This window comes from Falco cherrug, chromosome 1 (genome assembly GCF_023634085.1).
Source record: "Falco cherrug isolate bFalChe1 chromosome 1, bFalChe1.pri, whole genome shotgun sequence".
Lineage (NCBI taxonomy): Eukaryota > Metazoa > Chordata > Aves > Falconiformes > Falconidae > Falco > Falco cherrug.
The window spans coordinates 44,288,455-44,305,561 of NC_073697.1; the positions used below are offsets into that span (position 1 = coordinate 44,288,455).

The 17,107-nt window shown below is 41.8% G+C and overlaps 1 protein-coding gene across 1 annotated transcript in view; it reads left to right on the forward strand.

Moving 5' to 3' along the window:
• Positions 1-4,055: 4,055 nt before the first annotated feature.
• The window catches only part of EIF2AK3 (eukaryotic translation initiation factor 2 alpha kinase 3), a 45,629-nt gene continuing 32,577 nt past the window's right edge, over positions 4,056-17,107 (forward strand). The window contains exons 1-2 of the mRNA XM_055711226.1: positions 4,056-4,431; positions 11,021-11,150. Coding sequence (XP_055567201.1) covers positions 4,169-4,431; positions 11,021-11,150 — 393 coding nt within the window. The 5' untranslated portion in view covers positions 4,056-4,168. The remainder of the gene's footprint in view (positions 4,432-11,020; positions 11,151-17,107) is intronic.

A 17,107-nucleotide genomic window follows, 5' to 3' on the forward strand; every position in this document is an offset into this window, starting at 1 on the left:
ACATCAGCAGGGGTGCTGGTATACTAATTACAACATATGCAGCTTTTTGATTGTTTGAATTCTCTGGGGAGGGAAAGGCAGGCTATAAATGATTTTCCAGGGGACTGCAAATGGCCCTTGGTACAGGGCAGCCACGAGGTGGCACAGTGGGCTCTCACTGCTGCGCCTTGCTGAGAGCAAGTTATTCAAGAAAAGCGGGCAGATCTTTAAGTGGAGTTACGTAAATACACCATTCCTACTAACATCCACCCAATCCTGCAAGAACAGGCTTTGATTTCCACACAAATGGCTGGTCAGATTTAAAGTTACTGTCATATGATTGAAATAGATCTCTTATGTCAGTCCGTCAAAACAGAATGGAGAATGTGAGTCATGCTTAGCAAAAAGCAGGAAGTTTGGTTTTCTTGGCATGGATTTTTAATACAGAGAGAAAATTACATGGCTGTATTGCCGCATTTGTCTTAAGGATTTGTGAATAACATTGTCCATGCCTTAGAGAAATGTTTCCAAAACAGGAAAGTACAAGCTTTCAGATTACGATTGTTATTCCTTATGCCTCAGTGGTAAGGAATCTAGTAGTCTGGAAGAAAACATGTACTCTAGCAAAAACTGTTAGAGCCCCCTGGAATAAAAGGCTTCAATTGGAAGACTGCTGATCTGGAGCAGGATGTGGGAGGAATAAAACAAAATGAGGTAATACTCATGGGTGTGATAGGAACACTTGCACAAGGCTGTTATTGTTTTGTCATAAGCATAATAAACCTCCATGAACCAGCACAAAGGTAGAAGTTCAAGCCACTTGTGAAGTATTCCAATATTCTGGCACTTGCTCTGGGGTCCGTGGTCACTGTGTATCTGTTTCTAAGCCCCTTGAATAACTAGTGGGACAAGAGATAAATTCCAGCAAAAAGCATGCCACAGAACTAGTTTTTCTGCATATTCTATAAATATAATGGATTTTAAAATTTAAATATATTATAGTTACCCTTCAACATGACTGTTCAAAACATCGCTATGCAAGAAAGATTAATTTAAATGGGAACAGGTGCAGGGGAGGGCAAGTGAGATGAACAGGAGAGAAGAGAGCCAAATGTGTAAGGGAAGAACAAAAGCTTTTGGCTTGGTTTGCCCAGCAAAACAGAAGGAACTTGATTACTCTTTATGAACATACAAATGGGTTCACAATCAAGAGAGAGGACTTATCTAAATAAAGAAAATAGTAGCTCAAGACCATATGGGTGCAATAATAAAATGTCATTTAAGTTACTAAAAATGACATGAGCCATTTGGCATGTGGCACAAGGTAAACTTGTTCGGACTTTGTTATAACAAAGTAAGTAAAAAAAAAAAACAAACCAACCTCTGGATTGCAATTCACTGGTTGTCTGGGGAACAGTGTTCATGACCTGACTTTGCATAATCTGGCACTTTAAAAGAGCTCTATTTCCAGCTCATCAGAAAATAAGAGTGCAAGCAGGAGGAAAAACATAGGTGTAAGTCTAAAAATGACAAAGAGTTCACTGAGACATCAAAGAGCTACAATTTCAAAATCAAGAACGAAAATACTTTGACAAATCCTGGTTTATTAGTGAACTGGATAAAGTGATTAAAAATGAAAAATAAATAGCCAAAATGGGGAAAGCGGGAAATAAAAAAGTGTTGGTATAAATAAGAAGTTATGAGAAGCAGAGCAGTTATTGGAAATAAGGTGCATCAAAGGAAATCCATAGCTGGCAAGGCTAAATCCCAGAAAACCCTAGTAATGGTACAGGCCCATTACTAGATGGACATGATTAAAATGTCAATAATGATGCAGAACTGTTCATTGAACATTTGTGATCTATGTCTGTAAAGAAGCAGGAAGGTACGCGGGTGGATTACTTAACAGTGATGTGATATTAGTCTATTAGTAACCAGTGAAGCTCTTGTCTTCTGGGGGTAACTAGCCCAATAGCTCTGAAACAGCTGGCTACAGAGAGCCCTTGTCTGCTGACATTCATCTTTAGTAAACCTTGATATACTTGATATACACAGTTTTAGAAACCTAAAAAAGTGCCAGGTTCGTATCTGTCTTCAGAAAAGATGGTTGTATAATATGTAGGAAATGTAGATGTAAGAACAGTTCCTGGCTAAATACCAAAAAAAGTTGGTATGTGACTCAGATTAAAGAATTAGCAGAACCAGTCAGAGGTCTAATAGAAATCTCATTTCATGCTTCAAGAAGACAACAAAGAATTCAATTTCCTCTGGAAGGTGTAATAAACTTTTTAAAGGATTTTTACTTAGAACCGCATGCTATTTTGATTGAAAATACCCAGGGTAATAAACCATCAGTTAAGAATATATTCAACACTGGCAACCGAGATTGTTTTTGGGTTTTTTTTTACAACTGGTTATAAATCATTACTGAACAAGGCTACTTGTAATGGGCTCCCTCCAGAATCATGTATGCTATACTACACATATATATAATCAGTATTTTCATTAGTCATTTGGAAGTAAATAGAAAATCACTCCTAATACAATTTGCAGGTGACATCCACATCAGTGGGGTGGTACAGTCAGGATGACAAGGGCCATTGTTCAGAACATGATCAACTAGATCTGGATGAAGGGACTGCCTCAGAAGATAGTCAAATGCTAAACCACACATCTCAGGTACCCAGATGTCCACAGAGGAAGCATCGCATCATGCTGTGTGTTCTCTAGAGGCCTAAAAGTCAGCGTTTACCCCCATGCAAAGGGGAGGCACAACTAGGGATATACCAGAGCCTTCTCTACCCCCGGTACAAATGAACACAGCACCCTCACCTCCATATTCTGAAATGTAATGACGAAACAACTATAAAAGTAATTTAAGGGCTGAAGGAGATGCCTTACAATGTGAATAAAAGAGTTTGTAACCAATTTGTTACAAAGAAGATGGGGGTGTGGCTGAATAAACTACATACATACCCCTACAGGGATGAATACTGACACAATGAGATTCCTGACAGCAGAGCCAAGTTATGGCATCACCCAATGGAGGCCACAGGCATGCAGCTGGTGTGGGCAACAGCCAGCCTCGGCGATGGGAACTGAAGGGGCAGCCCCTCCTGCTCCCCAAAGATTAACTGCTGGAAGGGGGGAAATGGCCCTTGAAGGCTGCAGAGGTGCTACCTGCTTGATAAAGCAAATCCAGATGTGTGAGAACAAGGAGGAAATGTGAGCTGAATGTACTACAGATGGCTTCGGAGCTGGGGCAGCTGTTCTTGGGTCTACTGGTCACCATGTTGTGTCACACACACACCTGCCCAGCCAAGCTTGTCCGCCGGGCCAGCCAGGGCTGCCTTTAGCTCGGTATCGAGCTCCTGAGGGGAGTGCTTGGCCCCGCCATGCCCTTTCCTGAAGGAGACAAGGCGCTCGGCTAGAGAGGGCGCGTGAGGCAATATAAACCACCGGCCTCGGGAAGGGGTGACCGCTACGGGCCCCTCAGCGGAGCTCGTATGCGGAGCTGTGGGTACCGGCGTGCGTGTGCCCGTCCCCGCCGGGGCCGGCCGCTCCCTCAGGGGACGCTGCGGGGCCGCGGCCGGGCAGCCTCCGCCGTTCCCGCCCGACGGGTCCACTGCGCTCCGGAGGGGACCTTCACCCGCTCCCCCCCCGCCCCGCGCGCCGGGTAGTGCGCGCCGCTGGCCCCGCCCTGCCGACACGGAGGAAGAGCCACGTCTCCAGCCCGGCAGAGGGCCGGCAGGGAAGGGGCGGGGCCGCTCCGCTCGGCGCCCCAGTCAGCAGCACATGTGGCGCGCCGGTTCCGCCAATCCCAGAGCAGGTCGGTGAATCATGCGCTTTCGATTGGTCGGGGCAGGGGTAGAAGGAGGGGAGAGAGCGACCTGACTCCGATTGGCTCGGCGGCTCTGTTGACAAACATCGATCCCTCTCTTCCTCACCAATCAAGACGAAGCGGCGGGCGGAGCGGCGTGGCATTGGCCCAATGGGCTCACTTTCCGCCGCGAGGGGCGGGCGGTGGCGTCGGGGCGGTTGCGCGCGGAGTGCCGGTACGTGGCGGGCGGGCGGGGCGCTGTGGGGAGGGCTGCGGCGCGAGCGTATTCTGTGGCGGCGGCAGTGGTGGCAGCGTTGGCAGCGTTCATGTCCTAACGGCTGGCGGCGGCGGGCGAGGCGGGGCCCCTCCATGCGGGGGCCGCGGTACCGCAGCGCTGTGGCCGCCTTCACGTTACTGGTACTCTTGGGGGTAGCGGCGGGCGGCCCAGAGCCGCCGCCGGGCGATGCCGTGGCTGTGGAGGCCGCTTTCGGGCTGGGGGCGGCCGCCGCTCCCGCTGCTCTGCCGGCCGGTTCCGCTGACGTGACGGTAGAGGACGATGAGGCCGGTGTGACTACCGCGGCGACCGGCGATCAGGAGCCTGAGGAGAGCGGAGAGGCCCGGACCGGCGCCAGGTGGGTGGAGGTGTCGGTGACTGGGATGAGGGTCAGTGCCTGGGGCTTCTGAGGGGGCTCGGCTGTCGGGCTGGGGGTCAGTGCCTGGGGCTGCTGAGGGGGGTTCAGCCGTCTGGGCGGGGGGCTCGGTGCGTGGCGGTGTTGCGGGGTGTGTGTGTGTGAGCGCTTGGTGGGGCCGGTAGCCGGGCTGGGGGTTGGTGCCTGAGGGAAGAAGGTGTTGGTGTTCGGGGGCGGGGGGGCTGTGTCTAGGCTGGGGATCAGCAGCTGGGATGCTGGAGGCGGGGGGCGGTGCGTGGGAAGGGAGCCGCGCGGTCCCGCGGGTCGTGCGTAGGGAAGGGATGGTGCGGGAGCGGGCTCGGCGGGGAGCGCGGCGGGGGAACGGCGCTCGGCAGGGCCCGAGGGGTTGGAGCGGGAAGGGCCGAGGGGAGAGGCGGGAGAGCTGGGCTGGAGGTCGCTCGTCGGGGGAGCGGGAGGGAACCAGGGTACCGCAGGCTGGTGCGTGGGGCTGAGCTGTAGGGACGCGCCGGGAAGTATCTAAGGCGGGAGGAGAGGAGCAGGGCGAGGGGGCGGAAGGGGTGAGTGCCGTGGTGGGGCCGGGGTAGCGCTGCAGCGATGGGCAGGCGGACCGAGGGGCGAGGGGGGGGCAGTGGCAGCAAGGGAAGGGTGCTTCAGGACCTCACCGTCGCCAAGGGTATGTCGGGACCTCGCTATCGCTAAGGTACTTGTTCTTTTCTACGATTGGTAGTTAATTCCTAGACAAATAAGCTGCCGGATATCATGCTATGTGACATCTGACCAGTCTGCTTACCGTGGTAATAATAGCAAGTCTCGATCCCTTCCTTGACTTATTACTGGGTGGCAGTGCTCTGTGCCTGCGGGAGGGAGACCCAAAAGCACTGCCTCTGTAGTGTAAACTCTTTCCCGCACCCACAACTCACAGTTGATCAGAGCATCGTATCCCTTTCTGTCATCCTTGCTTTTTGTTTTTAAAAAACTGCAGTTTTCCTGTTTACTTAATTGTCTGTTAAACGCAGATGCTGGTGTATGCTTGAAGGGAAGCCAAACATGCAAGACAAATTGCTGAACAAGTTTCAGAATGTAGCAAGGGGAAATAAAATACTTAATAACTGCATGTGGCAAGAAGCTCTGGCAAAAGGAAGATTTTAATGAATGACTCAATTGCAGAAAGGTTACTGAGCTGTTTCCAGTTTGTTTCTGAATTGGCTGAGAAAGATGAGGTGATAAGCCACAGCCAGAGCTTAAAGGAAGATGTGCATATCTAAATGCCTACTATACTTGAGAACCTGTTCTAAAAATGAAGAGTCCAAAGCTTTATTTTTTAGTGTACACAAGCATTCAATTAAAGCAAGAAACTGGCTGATAACTTGGCATCCTGTTTTCTTTGAGGAAAATCTATTTATCTGTTAGTAACAGGATCATTCTTTCATGTATCAGGTCATCAAAGTCCTACTTAGTTTATTACAATGCTACTGTATTCAGTTTTTAATAAGACCTTCACTTATTTAGTCCTGAAAATATTTTAAAATTAATTTTCTGTTTGACTAGTACAGCTAAGTGAAACACACTAAAAATGTTCAATTTATTTATTTAAGCCTGGATTAAATGTAGCTGTTCTCTTAATTGATTAGTGCATAGGAATAGATTCACTGTCATCAAATAAAAATAGAATGGCTGCCTGGCCACAGTAGTTGCCTGCATTTCTTTTTTTTTTCTTTTTTTTTTTTCTTTTTTTTAATGTGTATTTGTGAGATTTCTACTTGCCTCAGCTAATTGTTCCCCAGCCATAAAATATCTGTGTAATACAACAGGTCAGTATAATCTGCAAAAAAATCTGACAAAACCAAAACCCCAAACATTTTGCTGTAGGCAAGTAAGTGTAATCATCTTGGGTTTGAGGATTTTTTAATTTCCTAGAAGAAAATACAAGGGTTAGTGGATTACCGTGCTCTTTACATACAAATATGCAGCTTTTGAAATTGGAATAGCTGTTTAGAGTTCAGGTTTGATGAACAGCTGTATTTGCAATGTCCCAAATGGCTTTTGAGGGTATTAGGGTTGTGTTTTCATTTTTTGAAACTGGAACAGGAACAGTGGTAAATGTTGCACCAAAATGATCTTCTGCTTTGTTTTTCTAGCACAAACAACTTGAATAAATACAAAGTTTTTGCACAGTGAAATGGTGTAGATGAGCTAAATCACAGTTCCTCCTCTATCCTGTTTACGTCTCCCCTTGCAATCTCAGCTCTTTCCTTATGTTCATAGGTAAACCACATCAGTTCCGTAAAGCAGAACAGAGCTGTGCTCAGGCCACCTGATCTCAAAAAGTGGGCTGTGCTTATGATAGGGTATAAACAATGGTTTTATGGCCCAAGACTGGCTTTTTGTTAATGTATATGGAAGTTTGTAGTAGGTATTTTGCATGGTTTCAAGGGGGAACATCGTAACTGCACTTTGGTAACAAGCTCATGCCTGTGGGCGAGAGGATAAGATAGAAAACTTTTTCACTTAACTGTAGGAGGGTGTTTTTAGATGGTCTGGGTGGGGGAATTATGTACAGATGTGTTTTCATACTGACAAGTGCAGATAAAATCTGACTATAGTATTAGCTTCGTCTCTGCCAGGTGCTGTGATTACAGACCTCTTTGTATGTGCTGTGTGTACTGGACCCTTGCTTTAGTCCTCGTGGTAGTCATCTGTAAGGGTTTTCGTAAGAATGGATTTTCTTCTTCTCCATCACCTGGTTCCTGATATGTTCTGGAGCAGCAGCTAGAGGCAAGGTGAAGTGCCTAAGTGTTGTCTTTATTTTACTTATGTTCATTTTTCGAGTGCCTGGTTGATGGATCCTGGGATTTAAGTAACTGCCTAGTTTGGAGCGAGTCCTTTTTCTTTCTTTTTTTGTGGAGATTATTGCAATTCTGGTTTTGTGTTGGTGTTCTGGGGTTTTTTCCTTCTCTAGTGTCGATGTGATGTGATTCATTCCCCAGTATGGTCCATGATTTACTTTCAACAGATCTCTTGCCGTTTCAGCAATGTGCAGCCTTGATGCTGTTTGTCTCTATGCTTCTCACTTCCTTGGCATTATGGTTGTGACTTTTGACCTTTGACCCTATGTTGTGTAATATTTTGTATTTTGTGTGGTGGTATGCAGAATTGAGGTCTAATTTGGTGGTCTTAGAAAACCTGATGGAAGCTGGCTTCTGTGGTCAAGGTAATCTGGAAGCTTTACTCCAGTCAGGAGGTGGTGTTGATAAAGCCAGTAATAAGGTACCCTTTTGCAGAGAATAACCATTTATCAGGCTTAACCAAAATAGACGGTAATGCAGGAATTGCTTTTCCTTGCAGCTTGTTGGTTAGGTGTCTCAAAGAGGCACCCAGAATGTCACTATTTCAGTTAATGTAATGGAATTGCAGGTACAGGCCTAACCTCTTCAGCCAGCAAAGTCTTGCAAAGAGATTGCTAAAAGGACAGCTCTTTATTCTTGAATCATGGCCTGGTATTTGTAAGAATATGCTGTAAGAATTGGGCATAATATGCTACAGTAAACTTATGATAGCACTGTGGGGTGATAAAAAGCAAGTTGCCTGCCTGTTTTTAAGCTCTGAAATAGTTTATTGGAGTAGTTGCCTGAATTGTTTTTATCAGAATGTGTTAATCTAGTGCTTGATTAGACTACCTGAAAGATAGGAAGATCTCTTGTCACCACTTTATACACTCAGTATGCAAAGCTTCAAGCAGTGGGATCGCACGGAGGAAGGGGGAAAACTTGAAAAGAGGAAAAATCTGATTGTGAGAAAATATAACACCAGCATGGGTCTAGGGTGCATGTAGACAAATTGCAGATCTTGCACCAGTCAGAGTTCAGGTGACAGGATTTTGACTCAGTGGAGTTGGTCAGAGGTGGGGAGAACAGATATTAAGATTTTAATTTATAGTAAAATAGAGTAAGTAATGAAGGATTTCATTATGAGAGTAAGGATTTTTAGTAGTTTTTTTCTGACATGCAGGATTATTGTTGAAGACCAAGATGAAGATGGGAGCAGAAACTTGATTATTTAGTTCAAAATGAGGCACTCATTAATAAAGCAGAGATAAATGAATACTTTTCTTGCATGTAGTTCCAGTTCTAAAAGTAGCCACATGCAAGATTTAGGTACAGCCAAGCCAGTTCTGTTCCTGCGTCTCATTGAAGTGTTTGCTTAGTAGGTGGAGTTTGTGAAATAAAGTCCATTATAGAGCTGGTGTCCAAAGGGACAAATAAAGAATACCACTGCACCCAAGAAAAGTAACAATTTTAGGGTATGAAGAAGCAGTTGCTTAAATCAGTTTCTCAGTGTGTGCTACTGGTACAAGGGTTCCCTCTGAAGGCATGATTATCTCCACCCCCAGCCCCCCCGCCTTTCCTAATCGGCTAAATTTAAAACCTAGGTGCAGTTATACCATGATTTGGGTGACCAGAGGTCATGATGCGGGTACAGATTCCAAAACCGCTGTCTTGGGTGGCAGTGGTGAGTCTTTAATAATGAGAGAATTCTTGGGGAAGGTTTGCATCTGGTGGGGAAAGATAATATGGAAAGGTAAGATGCGGAGGCATAAAACATTTGTTATGTGAAGAAGTCAAGCAGGAAGAATTAAAGGAAAACAATGGGAGTGGATGGGAAGGAAATGTTGCATAGTATGATGGTAGGATTTTTCTCTACAGTCTTACTGCCAAAATTCTTTCCATTCTAGCTACATTTCTACTTCTTTTATAACCTACTTGTCAGCTGTATCAACATAAAATTTAAATTGATCCACTTGGAATAATATTTTTATGCAGTGCTAGAGGGCTTAAGATAAATTGTTTTAACATAAAGCAAATGGATTCTGTTAAATGTGTGTCCAAGGCCTTTAGTGAGCAAGCACCTGTTTACAGTCTAATGCAATCTGGTTTATTATTAACTCGGTCTTGGTTCTGTAGCGTTGGAATAATTGTATGTACTCAGCTTATAAAAACTCATGTATTCTACTGTTCAAATATTTGCACAATTGGTATTTTTCTAACAGTCTCTTAAACTAAGGTTTTGGAGGAATGTGATGCTTGGCCACCCTCAGAAGTGGGAGCTGCTATGTTATTTTTTGGTACAGGTTAAAGATGCATTTAGTTTTCTATTTATTAAGAATATGGTGCTATGGTATAAGGACCTATAAAATGTGTGAGTTACTTTTACATGTAAAACTGCCGTGTTTTAAGTGACCTTTGTTAGAGGTAATGTAATAAGCTGCTATCCTTGAACAAGTTTTTAAGATCATGATTTTAGTTTTTCCCTCCTTAAAGAAAAAAACAATACTCCCCTATAATTTCCTCTCTAAACTTCCAAATACTACACTGGTAACTTTGGACAAGTGAATGTATTTGGTTTCAGTTCTACACAATAATTTATTGTCCCTTATTGTTTAAATTAATGCACACACAGACACGTATATGAATCATTACATCCCCCTGCCCTTTTACCCTCACCCAAAAATAGTGAAATAATCTACCCATCAGGTTTATTTATACAGTTCCTTATTCTTATTGAATCCGATGTCTACAAAGGTCCTTCTGGGTCACTAGATTCAGCCCCACCCCCTCCAGAGTAAGCAGTCTGTAAAGTGATCATGCTACTCCTCCAGCCTTTGAAGATTGGTGAGCCTGCTACAAGCCAAAACTGCCAACATATCCCAGCTTTTTCAGGCCAGAGACAATCTTCAACGAAAAAAAAAAAGCCTTTAAAAAATGACTTGTCAGTGTTTTGGCTCTGTGGTGGTTAGGGTTTTTTTGCTTATTTTCGGGGGGGTGTTGTTTGTTTTATTTTAATGCTTGAATTCTAGCTCAACTAGAAATGCTTATTCTATATTGTAAGGCTGTGTAAGAAACAAGATTTGCTAAAACTGATGAGCTTCAGGCCCTGTATCAATCAACAGCTAGCCTGCCGTTACTATATATCCCCAGGTAGTCTACTTAAAAGTCTAAGCTGCATAAGGCAGTTTGCTTGCTTTGTTGTCTGCAGATATTGGAGGTTGTTTCTAGTGTCCTGTGTATGCCTTAGGCAAGACTTGTTTTATTCTAAGACTTGTCAAATCTTCATGATTTCGATGTTTCATCCAGAGGTATTGAAAACTTACTGATTTGCTGGATTAATAGTTTCAGGTTTAGGTTGTTTGGAAAGGGCATATTCAAGATCAGCGTGGAAGGGACTGGAAAAAATAGGATATTTATTTGTATAAATATCTCAAAAGATGGTCTCTTTCAGTGTTGTAGTGATTAACATGTGCATGTGGGAGCAAAAAGTCAACTATCTTCCCCTGAAACTGAAAGTGTCTTACAGCATTGAAATACTTTATGACATCTAGCTGGAGGCTTCAACTTTTCTACTTTCTGTTGGTGATCTAGGTAGAGCTCGTATTTTTAGATAAAGTTAAATTGCTGTTTTGCAGAATATAGATATGACTTTGAAGTTGGAGTCGCGCTCTATTAAATGTAGAAAGCAGCTAACAGATAAACTTCATACGGCTGTAGTTTTGACTGTGAATGTTTCCGACTTGCAGATCTCTAGTAATTATTAGCACTTTGGATGGACGAATTGCTGCACTGGATCCAGAAAACAGTGGGAGAAAACAGTGGGATCTGGATGTGGGATCAGGTTCTCTTGTGTCATCCAGTCTTAGTAAACCAGAGGTAAGGCTTAATCTCTTTCCTGACTAAATCCTTAAACCCAGAATTTTCTGTAATAAAATGCATGCAACTTCCTCCATATTTGATAGATGTTAAATAATGCAGCAAACTTAGCATGGATAAAGTTTGGTAGCTATTTCCAACTTTTTTTGGCTTGCATATATCATGTTGCCATTTCAAACTAGAGTGTGTCAGCATTTTAGTCTTGCAATTGACGTATGTGATAACTATCAAACTAGATGATGTAACTGAGTTTGGGAATTGTATGTAATTGCTGATTGAAAACAAGTTACTTGTAAGTGGAAGCAAATGAAAGGATCATCTGCTTTGTATTACTAGAGTGTGTTTTGGCAAGTACTGGCGCTTTTTTTTTTGTCAAGAAAAGCAAAAGTCCTTGTGACTTAATAAATGAACAAAGGATTGGTGTTTTTTTTTAATATGCCAGATAAGCAGGCTGCCTATGAAATAGACTGTGTTAGCAATAAAATAGAGTGCTGAAGGTCACCCTACAGTACCGAGTGGTAAAAGGTTCCATCGCTTCTTGCTTTAAGGAAATCTAAAGAGTTAAAGGTCTTGTTTGGTGCTATTTCCACCATCAGTTTGAATAAACTTAGGCTAGATATTAGAAGGAAGTTTTTGGTGGTGTGTTTTTTCCTGCACTGAAGAAGTGAGATCCGTGAGTCATTCTCTCCTAGAATTAGGAGGAATAAATATACCAACTAAGAGGTAGTTTGTGGTGATGACAAATGCACAGTCCTTCACTGTCGTGGATGGTTGAATTTGATGACCAGTCCTGTATCATGCTTTTGAGTGATGCACGTTTGAGAGTGAAAGTTGAATTTAGGGGTATTCTGACTATATGAGCTTCTTGCTTGCGGTTCTTTGTTGCTGTCTGTTTACATGACCCCTGTCCTGGTATGAAGAAGGCCAAGGAAAGATTTGGTCTGCTGCTGTGGTAGTAGTGTAAGTATGAGAACTAGTAATAGGTATCTCTTATTGCAAAAATAATGTGAATGTTAAATTGTGTTCCTTTGTTTCTGAGAGAGAATTTTATTTATGGATGCAACTTTTTGAGACTTGCTCAGATGTGGTTTTGTGTTTAAGAAAAAACACTTTGGAAATAATTTTCCCCAAAAAAATACATTCTGGAGCAGAACTGAAAAGAATACAAAAACTGTAAAGAGGCAGGTGTCAGTTATAAACTGTGGTCCTTCACAAATGTTTTCAATACTGTGTACTTAAAATATTGGTCTGTTATCTGTTGCTACAAATAGTTTCTGATGACCACAGTGAAAATAGAACCACCGGTTATAAAACACACATTTGAAATCTGTGCAAATATAAACTTCATTTTTTCACTACAAATTAAGACAGCCCAAGTTTTTAAAGATTTTGAGAATGCAAGCATTTAATACTAAAGAAGTGTTTTTACAAATATAGATTTTATCACTTAACTGGTCTGTCCAGAGTTTTGATTGTTTTCCAATGTGGTGTGACTGTAGAAATGAAAGATTGGTGCTTAGGCAACAAAAACTGTAGTTTGTCCAATTCTGGTTTGTGGCTTCAAGGTAGTAGGTTGCGGTAGGCATAAAAAAACACTTTTGAAGAGCTTTTGTTATGCATATGGGAAGTTTTCAGATAGGCTTTCAAATAGTTTCATTTCTACAACTGTGGCCAAAGACACTGATGGATTTTGGCAGTTAAGATGCAGAGCCTATGAGAGAACTAATTTTGGAAGTAAAACTTCATTCTGGCCCTTTAGAAGCTGTTAAGCGTTGTGAATATAGGCCTTCTTAGAATTACTGTCATGTAAACAAATGCTGTTAAGATGAGACAGAATTTAACAAGAAACAAAAGTGATGAATACTCAAAATAAGCTACACAAACATTTAAATATTTATTTTAAACATTTAAATATTTAAATGTTTAATCTGCTGTCAGTATCAGCTGGAAGACTTCATGCAGTGAGTCTAGACACTAGAGTGAGTAATGGGCCTCATTAGAATTGTTGGGACAATTCTGTTTTGGGTCAAAACATTAAATTCATTAAAGTCTTAAGAGTCTGTTGTCTTCCTACTCTACAGTATTTCCTCTCTGATTTGGGCATGTAGCATGTTAAGTTTTACTCTCCCTTATACTGAGGATTTTTCTTCTTCCAACCTTTTTGAGGTAACAAGGTCTCTGCGCTTGCAACCACAATATTATCTTCATCATAGAACAGTATCTTTATGTAAGCTGTAAACCTAAATCATCTTGCAAGAAATGGCAGATGAGTAACACTTTTTGCATTACACTTGCAGTGCTAAGGATTTGTGTTCTTTCAGAGTGAAGGTGTGTTTTTGTCTTAATTGTTTTGATGAGGTTTTTTTCTAACTATCTTGGGTGAGAGTGCAATGAACTGTAGTTCCAGGTCCTGATGCAAAAGTATAAATTTAATTTCAAAGTGCCTTTTAAGAAAAGACATTAGATCTCCAAACTTTCAACGTTTAATAGAACTGTAGTTACTTCCTTTGCCTAACTAAAATGTCGACTTGGCTGTCTGGAGCTCATGTGTTAATTAGGAAAGGGAGGTAGTAAAATTTCAAATGTTCCAGCAGCTCTGTCAAACACTTCAGATCTTGAAACTACTGCTTAAAACACTGACAAGTGAGATGTTCATAATTTGTCATGTGAACAGATCAATTAGAAAGGCAAGGCTGCTGAACTACTAATTGTGTGTCTGGGTAACTAAAGTGATAAAATTCATTCCTTGACTCCAAGCTTCAACATAAACAATCATGGCCAGGGTGCCATTGCTGAAAAGTTACGACTTTGCATTTCAGTGTTGTGCTTAAGAATTTAAAAACTTTGTTTCCTTATCTGCTGTGTTAAAATGAAAATCCCTTCTCTATAAAAGCTGTATGTTTACAATTGCAAGATTTCTTGTTACCTGCACATAAAGATTGCCTGTTGAAGTTCAGGGTGAAATCATTGAATCTCAGCTTTTCTAAAAGAGAGGTTACTTTTAATGAAAACACTTAAATTTACTCTTTAAAATTTAACTTTGTAATGAATACATTGTCTGTACTTAGGCAGAAGAGAATACTTTTGGGAGAAACAGCCTGTTAAAATAACGATGCTTAATCATAGTGAAAATAGCAAACTGCCATTCAAGCAGTGGAAATGGTTCATAGCACATCATTATGAGACTGTTGTTGTTTACTAATGAGGGTGATGTGTTCTTTTACCTGCATAGCTTCATATTACTTAATGGGCTGCTTTTTCTTTTATGAGCATCTATTATATGAGAGAAATGAAAGTGTGAACTTGCCTGTATATTAGAATGACTAGCCATTGTGGCTACTGACTGATGGGACACTGGGAGGCTGGAAAAAAGATGGAGACAGGAAAAAAGCCTACTGTGGGCTGGATAAATGGCAGAGATACTCCTGTGAAAAAGCTGGTAGCTGATGTTTGATGAGAAGGAGTTTTAATATGTGCTGTCAGGAACACTGCAGGGAGTTCAGCCTGACGGTGCAGCTCCAGTCGTAGTAGTTTCAGTGCTCTGGGTAGAGGGTACGCTGGGATGTACTCAATAAAAGTAACTGCACTGGCTCATGATTTGGCTGTTACAGACTATTCCCTAAGCAAGCATCTTATTTCCTTATTTGAGAGACTGCTGATCATGGGACAAAATGAGTTTTAGCCCACAAGGTTGACACTTATAGCAGTCATAGTAAACATACAATGGTATGCTGGGAAAAATGAAATAATTGGGTTATCTTGTGTCACAAAATTTGTCAACATCCTTATCCCTCTAAAGGCTTTCAGTGTATTTGAATTTCATGGTATATATATTGAATTCTTGCTATTTTCTTATCATGATAATTACGTAAAATAAATTTTTCTACAAACTTAGATATCTGTGTGATCTTTTTTGGACATAAAAGTGGAATGTTTTTGTTGAATAGCCCAGTATTATATTGTTTCCTCCAGATAAATGTGGAGGCACAAAGAAGTTTCATACTGAACTCAACTGAAAATTAATTGGGTTGTAAACAAAGTGAACCCATAGATACCTTTAGCAGATTGTTCCTTTTTTGCCCTTTGGAGAGGACACCCTGATGCTTAAAGCAGTGAGTTGGGAAAGGGTTTTGAAATCTCCAAAGCTGCACTAGTGACAGGATTTAACGTACAGTAGGAATGTATCTTTTTTCCCCTCCACCCCCCCCCCCCCCCCCTTTGTCACCATCATAAACATTTTCAATTTTTCAGTGCTTTGGCTACCCAAAAGAAATAATAAGTTCTGCTGTGAAGTGTTGAGGCACCTGGGAATCACTTTAAGGTACTGACTGCCTGCACTTTCCTGCACATTGGATAAGGCAACCTCTGTACCTAGTCAAGCCAGAGAAAAGCCAAAAGTTGTCCTGAGTCACTTTGGGAATGTGGGAAGAAATTCAGCAGCTGTCGTCCTTTGGCCTCTTACACTTTGGTGTAGAAGAAATTGGAAAACCCACACTGAAGCAGGTCAGGGCAAGACAAGAGGTCAAAACACCCTATGAGGGGCTTGAGTTGTGGTTTCTGAATTCTTTTATGGGCCCTCCCAGAGGTTAGGGGAGGGTAAATAACAGTCTCTTTGAAAGAGAAATCTTGTGACATCAATTTAGGAAAGTTACCCACCACTTAGGGCATCCCTGCGGCAGCATTTTATTAACTTGAATGAAAAGTTTTTGTTTGATCCATGGCTTTCTACTTCAGTTTTTTTTTCAGTTAAGTCACTGCCTGTAAATATCATCAAACAAAAAGTTGAGATACGTTTATTTTGGACATGGGTGGTGAATGTCAGTCAGACTTGTTTGATAGCAGCTGTTGAATACAGTGCTGAATATTATGAATTTCTATTAAACCTGTATAAATCTGTTCTGACTCTGCTAACAGTCACTGGATGAACAAAAGTATTAGTTTCAAACTACACAAACATTCTGAGAAAATGGCTTTCTCTCTGGATTCTGCTTAAAAACAATGGCTTTGTCCAGCTCACTAGTGTTAATCAACTTTTAGTGTGTTTGTGCATCTTAAAACATCTGACATGGGGCACATCAGCAACAGAAGCAATCTTTCCTGCTCAGTGCTTGGAAGAGCCTTTGTGCAAATGTACAGGCTGCTTGCAGGAGCAAATACTGTGCGGTGGGGTCAGGCTTCCATATACAGAGAATAACAAGGTGGCTCTCTTAAGTGTTTGAGTATCTGCAAAACTTTCTACAGCAAAGTTTTACTCAACAAAGCAAAGAATAAACTTTTTAAAATTCCTGTTAATGCTTTAAAATTACTTTACAGCTGTAATATGTTGTGAACAGATGTAAAGACCCAAATTGCCACTCTGTTCAAGCAGGCAGAGTGTAAATCAATGGACTTGTTATTGACAGTGACTAATCTATTTCCTTGCAGGTAAGGTGCTATAATTTTAGTTGTCTGGAAGAGTATTAGAGTAGAATTCCTTGTGTCCCGTAACTGATATCTTTTTTTTTTTTTTTTTTTTTTTTTTTTTTTATGTACTACTGAGATGGATGTAGGACCACCAGATGCTTTGATAGCTGGAGGTGTTATTCCTGTAGAGGAAGACAGGGGCATTATCCAGTTCTCAGTCATACAGGTTTTCTATAATAGAAATGGAATTAAACTGTACAAATTGAAATACAAGATATGGGACTTGATAACAACAATTTTGTTGAAGGTTGAAGGTGACCAGTTTAAAACTGAGAATACTGTGTACTAAGAGATCCTGTGACAGGTTATCAGCTGCTATCTTGATTCCTCTGGAGGGAAAGGAAATGCAATCCTGTGCTGCCTGTGGGTAGAGAGATACTAAATGGTCCTGGAAAAGCTCATAATGAATAAGAAGTGAGTGTCCAGTACTGTACTTCAAAAGAAGATAAATTCTAATTGCAATTGAGGCAGAAAAGACTTATTAGGGCTATAAG